At 43.1% G+C, this 13,358-nt stretch overlaps 1 protein-coding gene across 2 annotated transcripts; it reads right to left on the bottom strand.

Annotated features, from left to right (window-relative positions):
* Positions 1 to 5,530: 5,530 nt before the first annotated feature.
* On the bottom strand, positions 5,531 to 10,295 carry LOC101831320 (calcitonin gene-related peptide 1). 2 transcript variants are annotated; one of them, XM_040756067.1, is made up of 5 exons: positions 10,140 to 10,295; positions 9,113 to 9,207; positions 8,385 to 8,525; positions 6,451 to 6,635; positions 5,531 to 5,948 (listed from the first exon to the last, which is right to left on the bottom strand). In XM_040756067.1, exons 2-4 carry the CDS (start codon positions 9,196 to 9,198, stop codon positions 6,476 to 6,478), a joined length of 387 nt encoding a protein of 128 aa, XP_040612001.1. In that variant the 5' UTR covers positions 9,199 to 9,207; positions 10,140 to 10,295; the 3' UTR covers positions 5,531 to 5,948; positions 6,451 to 6,475. The 2 variants fall into 2 exon arrangements, with proteins under 2 accessions (XP_040612001.1, XP_021086107.1); XM_021230448.2 differs by lacking the exons at positions 5,531 to 5,948; positions 6,451 to 6,635 and adding an exon at positions 7,269 to 7,735 and having other exon boundaries at positions 10,140 to 10,294.
* Between the last annotated feature and the right edge of the window lie 3,063 nt (positions 10,296 to 13,358).

Below are 13,358 nucleotides of genomic sequence, written 5' to 3'. Positions count from 1 at the left end.
AATAGCAGATACTATATCGCACAGTTTCCTAGCGTTAGGAATCTCAGAGAGGCTCAGGGTGGTTCTGATTCAAGGTCTATTATGAATATGCAGTTAAGTGCTTATCTAGAACTAGAATCATCTGCAGGCTTACCAGGCTGGAGAGTTTACATCTGAGCTCACTGCTGTTGTTAGAAAGCTGACTTCTTCTGGCAATTTCTCAGAGACCTTCAACACTTGGGCCTTTCACTAGCTTACTTGAGAGTTCTCATGATGTGGCATATGACATTCCTCACAAAGAATGATCTAGAATTGAAAGAAATGTGAAAAAATGCCCTAAAAGGAATAAGGGCTGGTATGTAGATACAGAGATGAACTACCACTTAATAACAAGCAATTCCTCTGCCTAGTCAAAATGGGCAATATATTTAAGCAGAACTATAAAAGTAAAATTGATGAGTTGTCAACAAGGATAATTATCAAGAGTGAAAATTTAGGGTTTGATGATATACTATTATGGAGTCGTAAGGATAGCTAAAATTAAAATAACAACAGCAAATCAAAAACCTGAAAACACCAAGACCAGAAGGGTATTTAAAATAGTATGGTCATACTTTTCTGCTAGGAGTGTGAAACAGCATAGCCATCAGAAATCAGTTTAGTTATTATGACCAATGACCACACAACTTGCAGGTATTTACTCAGGGCAAATAGCTTTACCTGTTCCCATCTGAATGTCCATAAGAAATTAAAAACAACCAAGACCTGGAATCTAATCAAGTTTCTGTTGAACAAGCTGCAGTATACAATGGAATGCTACTTAACCTCTCTCACTGGAATCTTCAAATTTTAATATACAACAAATTCCCCAAATAGCCACATATTGATTGTACAATCATATAAATAGATTTTATGAACATTATGCTAATGAAAGAAACTACAGACAAGAGGGTACATGTGACCTGTTGCTTTTTATTCTATTTGTCCATATATCTGTCTATCTGCCTGCCTGTTAATCTATATCAGTCATCTATCTGCTATCCAACTAATTTATCTAAAAATGAGCCCATTTTTAGTGGGCTCAGTGATTTCTTGAATAGAATTTTAGAAATGGTGACTTCATAGTGGTGTGAAGAACATTCTGTAGTAATGGAAACATTCTATAGCATTGTTGTGATAATTATATGAGTTAATGTACCACATACATATATATTTCATGAAAATTTACTTTTAATATAAGAAATATATTTATATTTATATTTATATTACAAAATATTAGACATGCAAAAGGTAAGTTCCTAGGAAAAAGTAGCCCTTAGAAACTTTATTGGCCTATTTTAGTTTCCAAGGATTATTTTAATGAAAATAATATATAAAACAATGAAATTAATCACTGTAATTACATATAAATATATTTAGGTAAACAACTTCAGATGTAAAATTCCTACCATAGGAAAATACTTATAATTTCTTTAAAATATTTATGGCAAAATGGTCATATTATAAGTATTACAAAAAGTCTTAATAAATTTCCCAAATGATATCGTAGAGACAACTTTATCAAAACATAGTACCAAAACCTAGAACCAAGTAATTCAGGTATAATTTTAAAAATTATTTTAAAGCATAAAATGTTCTACTTAAAAACTTCTGAGTCAAGTTGAATATCAAAACAAAAATTATCATTTAAAATATCCATTGCCAAATGATCATCCTGAAAACATATATATAATCAACATTATGCAAACTGAGCAGGTTATATTTTAGAATTTATGTGTTTTATAGTGTACATATATGCACATACAACAATGAATTGAAAAAGAGGCCAGGAATTTGAAAGAGAGCAAGAATGAGTATATTGGAGGGTTCAGACGGAGGAAAGGGAAGTGAGAAATGTTGTAATTATATTATAATCTAAAAATAGAAAAACAAAATTGATATATATCAAAACATGGTATAATGTTAAAACTGAACTCAAAGGGTAAAATAAAACTGTAAAAAATTTTACAATGAATTAACTAGTTCAATAAATACTTATTGAAGGCCTATCAATTCTAGGAACTTTTCTAGACTTAAAGGAAATATATGTATATAGCTTCCCATTTTAAATTATATGCTTATAGAACACAGAAAAGAAACAAAACATATATTTATTTTAGAAAATGTTAAGTCTGTGAATAAAAATAAATTTTACTATAGTAGCTAGCCATGAGCAGAGATGGCAAGCTATTTTGTATATGCTGATGACTTCTCTGGAAAGCTGATGTATGGACAGTCTTGAAGGAAGAGAGAGTATCAGGTGTCAGTGATGTACACACTGAACCAGTCATTCAAATGGAGTCAGAAGAGGCAAAATACATATTTCTAAAAAGTCCCCAAGGAAGCAGAAGTAAATTATTGTCAGGAAGAAAGGTCAGAATGGTTTGGGGTCAGATTGTGTGGTATCTATAAGGCCACTGTGAGGGGAATGAGGGATTTGTTTAGAGAACACACAAACTATGATTCAAAAACAATCAACTCCCTTCATTCATCTGCTCCTGTTGCTGTAACAGAGTACCATATACTGAGAGTCTTCAACAACAGACCTCAGTGTCACATCTGAAGTTTGGAAGTCCAAAACCACAGTATGTCAGGGCTGGTATCTGCTAAGATCTCTTAAGAGTTCCTGGCTCTCTGTGTCCTCAGCTGGAAACTTCTGTGTATAAGGTGAATGGTAGAGAGCATCTCCTCTTAAGAGGATAGCAGTCCCGTCAGTTTGGGACCCTACCTTGTTGCTCAACTTGTCCTTATTTAGCTCCTGAAAAGCTCGCCCTGCAAATGAAGTCACTTTGAGGGTTAAGGTATCCACATATAGACTTGAGGACACAATTTAACCTCCCAAATCTTATGAAGTACTTTTCTGTTGTTACAATAACACAAGAATAAGCTCAATGTCAGTGAATTGGGAACATTGCTTTTTTCTGCTTGTGGGTTTGTGGGTAGTTGCAGGTGGGAGGGGTGATCTCAAGAGGTGCTGTCTGGGCTTGAGTCCAGGCTAAATGTTAGAATTAGCTCCATATCTCATTTTGGGTAATATGTCAAAGAATAATTTGACAAAGCGTGGAGCTAGGTGTGTTCTTTTCATGACAACAAAGGAAACTGGAGAGCACAAAATTCAAGCACTTAGACACATTTCAAGCTTCTGCTTGTTTTAAGACTACACTATTTTTAAACTGGGCGGTGGTGGTAAATGCCTTTAATCCCAGCACTTGGGAGGTGGAGGCAGGCAGATCTCTGTGAATTTGAGACCAGCCTGGTCTACAAGAGCTAGTTGCAAGACAGTCTCCAAAAGCCACAGAGAAACCATGTCTCGAAAAACCAAAACAAAGAAAAGAGACTACGATTTTTTTTTTTAGCCAAAATAGATCACATGGTTGAAAAGGAAAGGAATCAATGTCATCTATCCCTGAAACTATGGCAAGGATGAAGAGCACATAATAATTCTGTAGCATGGTGAAGGGTTTAGAGCACTTAATCATTTAGCCTCAGCATATGAACTGCATCTCTGACTGTTTATTGACATTAGAAGACCCCTCGTTCCTGTAGTGGTCCATGTAGCATGTGAAGAGTAAAGACTGATGCTGCATCTACACTAAAAGTAATTGTTCTTCATGTTGCCTGGTGTGCTGCTAACATCCATTGCTTCTTAGGTTTCATGTGTTTGAGGATTTGAGTTAGTTACTGTTTCACTGTATGGAAGCCTGAGCCAACTTGGAAGTATTCACAAGATTCTGGTGTGAATTCAGCTTAGTCTTCAGTAACCTTAGATCCCAAGGTAAAATATTCTTGTCTTCCTTGCTTTTATCTTATCTACCTAACCATAGATATCATAGCTAGAGTGCCCCTTGCCTTTCTGATGATCATAATTAATCAAATGGATAAGAAGGGTGGAGTTAGATTGTGTACAAATGAAATAGTGTGTAATGGCCTTAGACAGGGAAATAGAAGATTTCCTTGTAAGATTCTAGTCAATTGAGGAATTCATTGTCCAAGAGATAACAGAAGGCATCTTAGACAAGTAAAACTAAAGAAAACCAGACCAGAAGGAACCTGAGAGGTGACCACAAGCAGGAAAGGTAACATTTAATTGTCACTCACTAAGCAATTCAATAACTATTTGTTGAGTGCTTCAGGCACACTATCCTGTATATTGGGGAAGAGCAATTAATAAAATGGACATATCACTACTGATGTGTACCCTGTTTATGGTGAAGGGCACAAACAAGAAACAAAGCTAGAAAAACTATGGTATAGTAAAAGATAAAGTGGAAAGGAGAAAACTAATAAAACAAAGAGAGGTGCTAAGGTGTGGTGGGTGTGGTGGGTGTGGTGTGTGCAGTTTCAGGATAGATGCCCAAGGTAAGTAACATTGAGTGAAGATAAGAAGGGGGCCATTGCATAAGAGCATTCTGCACAGAGTGACACTAGCCAGTGTTGACTAACAGTGCGAGTGCTTTGATATAGGAGTTGAAAATAAGTACTAAAGCCAGCATGGGAGGGTAGGAAATGTGGCTAGGCAGGTGATGGGGTGGATATGAAAGGAGAAGCTCATATTGGACTTTTAAGTTGCTTCAATGCTCAAGGCTTTTCTGGAGAGATGAGGAGTAATTGAAATGCTTTAAAGGTAGGAGGGATGGTTGTAATCCACCTTTTACAATGCCAGTTGGTGTACTGTGTTGAACAGACTAGAGGGAGGAAGGAACATAACCCTATGTGTGCTTAAGAAAATAGTCAGTGATAGGAGAGGCTGAGTTTCCTAAATAATTAACTCTGATTACCTTACTTGTGAGACTGGCTACCCACTCATCTTGGAGTTCTATTCAGTAACTTGCCACTGGTGGGTCCCAGCAGATGCCAGAGATATAGTTACTGACAATCTCCTACATGAAACAAAGCATCAGAATCAATGGCATCCCAGTTTCCTATGTGTAACAAGAGTCTGTGTTTCTGCAGTATGTGTCACCTCACTCACCTAAGTAGAGTATAAGCTCCATACAAGCAGGAAGTTTTGTCTGTTTATCGCTCAATTTCCAGTGCCTAGAATATTGTCAACATACTGAAGTTAGTAACTAAGTGCTTGCAAAATGTGCAGATGTCTATACCAGACTTGTTGCATGACCTTGAGTAAGTCTCTTCCATGTTTCTCACATAATAAAAAGTGGGTCTGAGTCACACTGATGACCATTATAGACTGACTAGGCTTTGGTTCCCATTTAAACTCCAAACTTCCATTTGGGGGGAAGAAAAGGCAGGGATAAGTAAGGACAAACCTGAGAAATGAAGAATCACAAATAACCTCTGGGACTGGGAACCAGGTCGCTCTTTGGAAAAAAAATGTGCATTGTCCTCTTTGACATACACAACATTCTAACAAATGGAGGAGGTTAACCAGAAACTCAGGGTCCAAGGCACCAAGAATCACCTAAGCACAACACCTTTGCTTAAACAAAGTCCTCACAGGCTCCCAAAGTGCTCTTTGGAAAAACAGTATAAGTAACAGCAGAGACTCCACTTGAGGATATCGAAAATACATTTTTTAATTTTGATTAAGTTCACAAGTGACAGTATTGACATTTTTTTAAACATATAGTTCCATTAAGTCACAGCACTACCATGTGTCCCCAGAAGGCAATGGTCCCCTTGAGGTTTTGCAGAGTTGTTAACATCAATAGGCTGGTTTATGGGGACCAGATGTGCTACCAGATAAGCTGGAACAATACTGTCATGTTTATTGGATACAGAATCACATAGAACATGATGTACAATAGGCAACTATAGTGAGCTCACTCTGCACTTAGTTTTAGCTTCTGTCAAAGGGAGAAGGGTTTTCAATACCAAGAAGGATGCAAATATATGTGTCTTCCACCAGCCTTTCCCACACATGAATTTAATTACACATGAGAAGAATTAGAGTTTATCTTTATTGTAACCTAGGAGGGAAAAAAAGAACAAAGTTTAGATATTGATTGCCAAGCTCTTGACATTATTTCATTTAACTTTCTATTAGTACTGGGAGGTTGGTTCTGTTGATGTCCTCAGTTTATAAAGAAAGAAATTAGAAACTCACTGAGAGTTAAGTGACTGTCCAATGGTTATATACCTAGTAGAGAGCAAATACAGTTCTTAAACCTATGACTGCTTTTAAATTGTTGTGTATATTAGAAGGATTATGTCATTGGCTTTCAGATCCAAATGGTATTTATAATTACAGTGATAAATATACAGGATCTGTATCTCCTGGTCCTAGAGCATAGCATCTCAGGAGAAAAAAAATGGAGAAAGTGGGCTGGGAGAAAGGAAGGTTAGGGGTAAAGGGTTAAAAAAAAGCTATAAGATGGGATCTGATCCACGGACCCAGTGAGGTTCAGAGTATGGCTTATGCCCCTGAGTATGTAGACATCTATTTTCCGACTAGCTGTACAAGGAAGTCACCTTTATTCTGGGGGCTATTATCTGCTCAGGCCTGAAGGTCCCTGCGGCGTCGGCCAAAGGCTTCAGAGCCCACATTGGTGGGCACAAAGTTGTCCTTCACCACACCCCCTGACCTGCTCAGCAAGCCCGCTAGTCGATGGGTCACACAGGTGGCAGTGTTGCAGGATCTCTTCTGGGCAGTGACACTGATATTCAGGATGGAGAGAGAGAGAAAAAAGGCCTGTCAGTGAGACTGGCGAGGTGTCTGCCCCATGGAACTATCATGGGACTATTGTTGCTCTCAGAAGCACCAATTAGCTTTAAGTGTTTCTCCCAAACATGGTTATCAGAACAGACAATCACAAGGCCATTAGAGGAAATGCTGTGATCACTTCCCTTAGACATTCCCAGAGGCATTAGAAAACCCAAAGTGGATTTGGGGGTGACTGGCCATAGAACAAAGGGTTACAACAGCCAATCATGACTATCTAAATAAAAATAAGCAAGGATGTATGAGTCTAGAGTAAATTTTGATGTCACCTCTGAGGCCATTCACAAGGACTGTAGAATCCATGTCCCAGTCAGACATAAGTGACCCTCCTTAGTACAGTGGAGCCCCACCCCAGTCTTACCTGAATGAAGAACGGAGGCGAAGCATCCATCCCGGCAATGCTTACCTGCTCCTCAGCACCTCTCTTGTTACTGCTTGAGCTGAGTCATGGGCACTGCTCCCAAAACTATGTCTGGTGACCTTAGAGCAAGACTACTTCTAACCACAAGTCCTGAACTCCATGAAACCTGCGATGTGGGCTAGAGCAATGATCACCATGGCTCAAATCTTTTTAGAAAAATAGTTTTATTTTCCAAAGGACTAGCACTTTCAGAAGCAAGACTGAGAAGCTCTGCGAGGAAGCCAGAGGCCTGCCCTTGCCCTCTGCCATCTTCCTGGGTGATTCTCTTTCAGCCTGTGAGTCCTTCTTTCTCCTCACCCACTAGGGATCACAGATCCCATCCTTTGCCTCAGGAAAGTAACTAGTAATAGCCTGGAGAGCAACCAGAGAGGAACTACATGCATCAAGTTACAGAAAGAAAACAAATGGAAACCAGAAAGGACAGAGGATCTTAGTTGCCAAAAAGGTTGTGATGGTCTGTCTCCAAGTTCTTGGCCACATCCCTTTTCTTGCCAGGTGCTCCAACCCCAATTGCAGTTTGGGGGAAGGTATGAAACTTGTTGAGTTCCTGTGTGTATGTGCCCAGCATGCAGGTACTCAGATTCCCACACCGCTTAGATCTGGGGCTGTCCAGGCTGTAGGGAAAAGACATGCAGGCAGTTCCATGCACCAGGGGCTGACCCTGTGGGCAATCAGCCAGTTAAACCAGTCAGGGGACTAGAAGTTGGGACAGGGGTGGTAGGAGGCCAGTTTACACATACGCCATTAGGAAGGCTTGGGGTGCAGTGGACCAGGGTAGTGTGGGGAAGGGCAGAGGAAAAGGGTGACTCTGGCACGCCACATGCTGTTCTGTCTTTCATGCTCAACAGAGTGTTTGGATGCAAGTCAACACATGCTTTTCCTTGGGTAGTGCTGGAGCCAGGCCAGGGTTGGTCTGTTTCCAGGATAGGGGCACACAGGGAGGCAGGGATAGGGAGGGGTGCTCTCCTTGGCCCTGTGACCACAATCACATCTCTGCAGAGGTCCCCAGACTTAGACTTTAACTTTACCAGTCCTATGCCAGGAACTACTGTGATTCCGCACCTTCTCTTAAGTGCTTTCATAAATAAACCTTTTAAGTGTGATTTAACCACAGTCTCACCAGATGACTTCTGTCTTCAGTGGAGTCTGAGAATGGCTGGGCCCTAAGTCCTGCTGAACAGCAGCCAGATGACCAGTGCATTCTCTCTTACCTCCTGGGTTCTGCCTTCCTCTGGATGTGCTAGGCAGGGTGTGGGGCCTTACCTGGAGCCCTCAGCGTCCTGCTCCTCCTCCTGCTCCAGCTCCCTGGCTTTCATCTGCATGTAGTCCTGCACCAGGGCAGCCAGCAGGCGAGCTTCTTCTTCACTGAGAGTGGCCAGGCCTGGGCTGCTTTCCAAGGTTGACCTGTGGAGGGAGGGATTGGGCTAGGCTGGAGCAAACCTAGCACCAACTCAGATTTCCTGCCTGCCACTTCCCCCAGAGGCCTGAGCCCGTGTCCTCGCTAGTGCTGTGCCAGAACCTGCTTAGGAATTTTGCAAGTTAAGTGGTAAGTGAAGCCATAATTAAATAATTTAATGGCAAAATAATTATTGTTGAATCTGAAATGGAGGCTCATTTTAGTAAATACCATTTGTAAGAGTATAAGAAATAGATAGACAGATTATCAGTAAAATATATTGGTAAACTAGCAAATTTGAGTGAAATTCATATCTCATGTGAACTGAGTAAATGGGCTTGAAAATTGATAACTGAATTAGGGGAAAAAGCAACCAAAGCATTTTGTATAATGTTAAGTGTCATACATCCAGTCATTGTTTGAAAATTATGTATCTCCACCTTTATATCAGAAAAAGTTTATAGTGAACTTATGTATATATGTATATACATATTTCTCTTAAGAGAGCTAGTTTTCAAACATTCAGCACTCTTACAGTTAACAGACAGGGATCTGTCCAATCCCAGGACAGTAAAGCTCCTGTCTTTAGACTCACCTGAAAGGTACTGCATGGAGGCTGCCTGCCTGGTACAGGAACAAGATGCTGACAACCAGGAAGGGGGAGAACTTCAGAAAGCCCATGATGTGTCCCTACAAGAGAAGAATGACATCATCCTTTTATTTACTTCTATTTTGCACCAGTTCAAAGTTCTATGAGCCCATAGAGTTGGCCTCCTGTGACTCTCTGGCATTTTGGCTTCATACTGATAACTACATTTCTCATCACCTTTGTCTCTTCATTGATAAAAAAGACGAACGAACGGTCCAGCGGGAATGTAGCCCATATGGTTTGAAAAGAATCGTAGCCCTACCGATGGAGGGTGGTGGTGGTGGTGTGTGTCATTTCATTTTATTTGCCTCACGGGTCAGTCTCAGGGAGCCCTAGGGGCCTCCTGTCTCTATATCTACCTCCATAGAGAAGCACAGAGCTATCTACCGTTCGTGGAGCTTTTGTAGACACCCAGGATGTGAGAAAGGAAAGTCTATGGAGAGGGAATCTTTTTGCCTTGGAATCTGTGAGAAGCTGAAGCTGCACTGCTCAGCCGCTCCACCCTCTGGCAACTCAGTCACCCGCCAAGAACCGGGTCTAAACTTCAGACCCACGGTGTTTCTCTGTAATCCCAGGGTCCCGAATCCAGGTTTGTAGTTGTAGCTGCTGGCTCTTGTTCCCTACATACTGGTGCTTGGTCTGGACTCTGAATCAGTTTCTCAGGAAACCTGAGTCCTGAATGCACCATCTGAAAGGAACTACTCCCGACTACGTGAGCGATGCCTTTCCGAGAGTCCGAGATTGGCGGATCAGGTGTGTAGAGGGCGAGACTGGAGCCCGCACTCCAGAGAGACCCGAAGAAGGCTCTTTGGATCAGTGCTTTCGGGTTCTACCTGGATCGCGATCTGACCTGAACCACGGGCTAACAGAGACCTGGATTGGCAGGGAAGACAAACTAAAGAGGACTAAAACGAGAGCAGGAGAGGGAGAGGAAAGTAGAAGGACACACCTGAGCAGGAATCTCAGGGCTCACCTGGTGAACGGTGGCTTGGAGCAGAGACGGCGGGGGTTCTGCTAGGGCCGGGCGGAGGTTGCAGTGCGGTGACTCTTGAGCTGGGCAGTGGCTCCGGTGCTTCCCACTGCCAGCAGCTGCTCTTATTCCCGCCGCGGTGAGTCGGGAGGGGTCCCGGAGCGCCGGGCAGCCAATGGGTGGAAGTGCTCGGTGCCCCAGACAGATTGCGTCACCTCGGTGCTTCCAGAACCCAGAGCATCTAGCAAGATGACACCATTTGAATTTGAATTGAGGTCATTGATGGTAGTGGGGGGGGGATGGTGGGGATCAATTAGAAACACCCTTAAAATTAGCGGGAATTTGGAAGGTGTTTTGACGTCAAGGTAGTTTTCATTTCTTCTTTCCCGCTTGACTTGAACATCTCCCGACACCAAGCTCTGGATGTTGAATAGTAGGGTCCAGGAACTGCATGTCTGACTCTAATCATATTCCCCTCCCAGCCCCCGCCCTCCCATCCCCTAGCGACTAAACTAAAAGCTTAGTGCAACTTAGGGATGGATTCTTGAACTGCAAGGCTGGCTCTGGCGGCAGAGCACAGGGTGAGGCTAGTAGGCAGAAGATGCTGTTGCTGAACACAAGGACTTTGCTAGACCTGAGCCGTGTTGCGGCTGTGCCATTGAAGGCTATGTGACCACGGGTAAAAACAAAAAAGACAACCCTCCCCTTCCCAAATCAAACCAAAACCAAAACATGCATGAAATCTCAACACACTCCTCTTTTCAACCGGTATCATCAGCTCCTCTGAAAGACCAACTAGTAGACAAAAACCTTGGCGTTTCCTGGGCTGTAAAATCACCCCCATCCTCCAGTGGGAATCATGTCTACAAAGCTGGCCATTCTTAATGTGCTGCCCAACTCAATCACATGTGAGGAGGGGGTTCCGTATTCAGCTGGTGCTGCTCGCAGTAGAGGGGGTAATGGGTAGTGGGGAAAGTACAAGGAAGGACCAAATGTCGCCAAAGTTTCCATTGGAGATGTCTCCCCCTTCCTGCCTGGCTATCTATCACTTCTTATTAGGCTGCCTGCCTGCCTCAGGATTTGCACAGCTGCCCCTTTGCTTCTGGCTGCTTGCCAAGATGTCCCTGTGTCAGTGTCATTTGATCTGGGCTCTTATCCTACCCTTACCCTTAGATCCCTGACTGAAGAACTAAAGAGCAGACTGACTTGACAGAGCTGTGGAGATGCTGCCCATGCTAAACCTCATACTCACTACAAGCCACTCATCACCACACAGAGACTCCCCTCTATTTCCAAATGCGTATCCTCTCCGGAAAGCACAGCTACTCATAGCAGTTGCCGTGGCCCACAGGGGCATCCTTAGGGGTTCACACTGAAATCATTCCAAGCTTGCCCTGTAGCTGATCCCACATCCCACAGCTCGCCTGCTGTTGGATCTCCATCTCAAGAACAGATCTGCACATACTGTCAAGAACGGATGTGCTCCGTGGCACCTAATTATGGATTCCCTTGATTTGATCTCTCTCACACCCAATCCACTGGTTTGGAGGCTCACTCAGTCTGAGCAGTGACCTCCAGGAGCACCTGCATGGGGGAGGGCCTAGCTTAGGCATTTGCTATGTGGGGACAAAGAAGCTTCTCTGCCGCAGTTGTCGAAGTCTGAGCCATCAACCCTACACCACAGCAACCAGTTCATACTTCACCAGCCAGCTGAGCATCAAGGACTGCGGTGGTCCACTGGGAGGAGGGAATACAAGGATCCAGGCTGCACATTTCCCTAGACAGATCAGAAATTAGCTTCCAAGAAGGCTCAAATGAATGGCACAAAGCCACAGAACTAGAGTTGGTCCTACCAACTCCCCAGATATCTGTCACCAGAAGCAGAGTAACAGGATGTTACCTTCTGCCTTAACTTCTGCAGCAGCTACCCAGAGGGAATAAAAAGGGGAGGAAGGACTGAGTGTCTTTCCTCGAGGCCTGCTTTCGGGACTGCAACAAGACCCATGCAAGGCTAGAAAAAATGGGTTTGGGACGATGGTGACAGGCTGGAAACCAGAGATGGAAGCATTCTGTTGTCACTGGGTTTAGGATTCCTGGACACAGTGATCCCTGGAACCTGGAGGCAGGCACAGCAAACATCCAGAGTTGGCATCCCTGCCTTTCCAGCGTTTAGTTCCTGAGCCCGGCCTGGATTTTCGTGAGCAATTATGAGACAAGTTGGAGACAAGCTAGCAAGGCTGAGGTGTCAGTGGCATACAGTGTGTCGGTCACTGCCACTTGGGGCTGATGCACAAAATCTCTCTCTGTCTCTGTCTGTCTGTCTGTCTGTCTGTCTGTCTGTCTGTCTGTCTGTCTCTCTCTCTCTCTCTTTTTTGGTGCCCAGGTGCCAAATGTACCTGGGCAATTTGTTTCTTCTTTCAACTCCAGAAAAACCTAATATATGGGATCTTGAAATCATTTTAAGCAGATGTATTTTCTATGAGCATTTCCTGAGGGGAGAGTTCATGGCTTTGACCCATACAGTGTTGACCACTGGTTTTCTAGCGGTTTCACTGGAGTGGATTTTCAGCTCTGTTCTTTGTCTGCAGAGCATTCTTCACACTTTACTTCATTCCACACCATGAAACCTGCAACTGCAAGTCACCACGTCCAGAGGGCGCTGCTGTCTCCCGTAAGAGTCAAACAATTGAAAGCCTTTATAGAGAAACTCGTGTTGCCTCTCAGACTGTGGAAGCACAGCTAAGGATCCGGGAGGCTATAGTTTTTTTTTTTTTTGACAATTAGGACCTTACCGGTACACCAGTAGGCTTTCCGCCAAAGTCAGAGGAATGCAAACCAATTCGTTTTAGTAAATTCAGTGCCCAGTGCCTCGAAGTCGCTCGCAGAACATCAGGGCCGAGTTAAAATCGCATCCTGCTGCGTTTCAAAATTAGGAGGAGCACAAACTCTTCTGCCACTGTTTTCCCATTTCCTTGACAACGTTTCCAGGACCAAGACCAGGAAATAAAGGTCTTCTGCTGCGAAATGCAAAACTGCCCTGCATTTACAGAGGGATGGGGGTGGTTAGACCTCCCTCTGGGCGGATCTCTGAGATTCTTTTTCTGAGTTCCCTAAAGATGTGAGGAAAAGTGCTGATCTCAAAATAATCGTTCGGCCAGTTAGCTATTTTATGGTTGGTCGTTGTTGTAAATTTGAAATCTGTTAGTCATTTAATTTTAAACA

Source organism: Mesocricetus auratus, unplaced genomic scaffold (genome assembly GCF_017639785.1).
Source record: "Mesocricetus auratus isolate SY011 unplaced genomic scaffold, BCM_Maur_2.0 Super-Scaffold_4256, whole genome shotgun sequence".
Taxonomy (NCBI): Eukaryota; Metazoa; Chordata; class Mammalia; order Rodentia; family Cricetidae; genus Mesocricetus; species Mesocricetus auratus.
The sequence above is the reverse complement of the archived record's forward strand: the minus strand, read 5'-3'. Positions and strand labels throughout refer to the sequence as shown.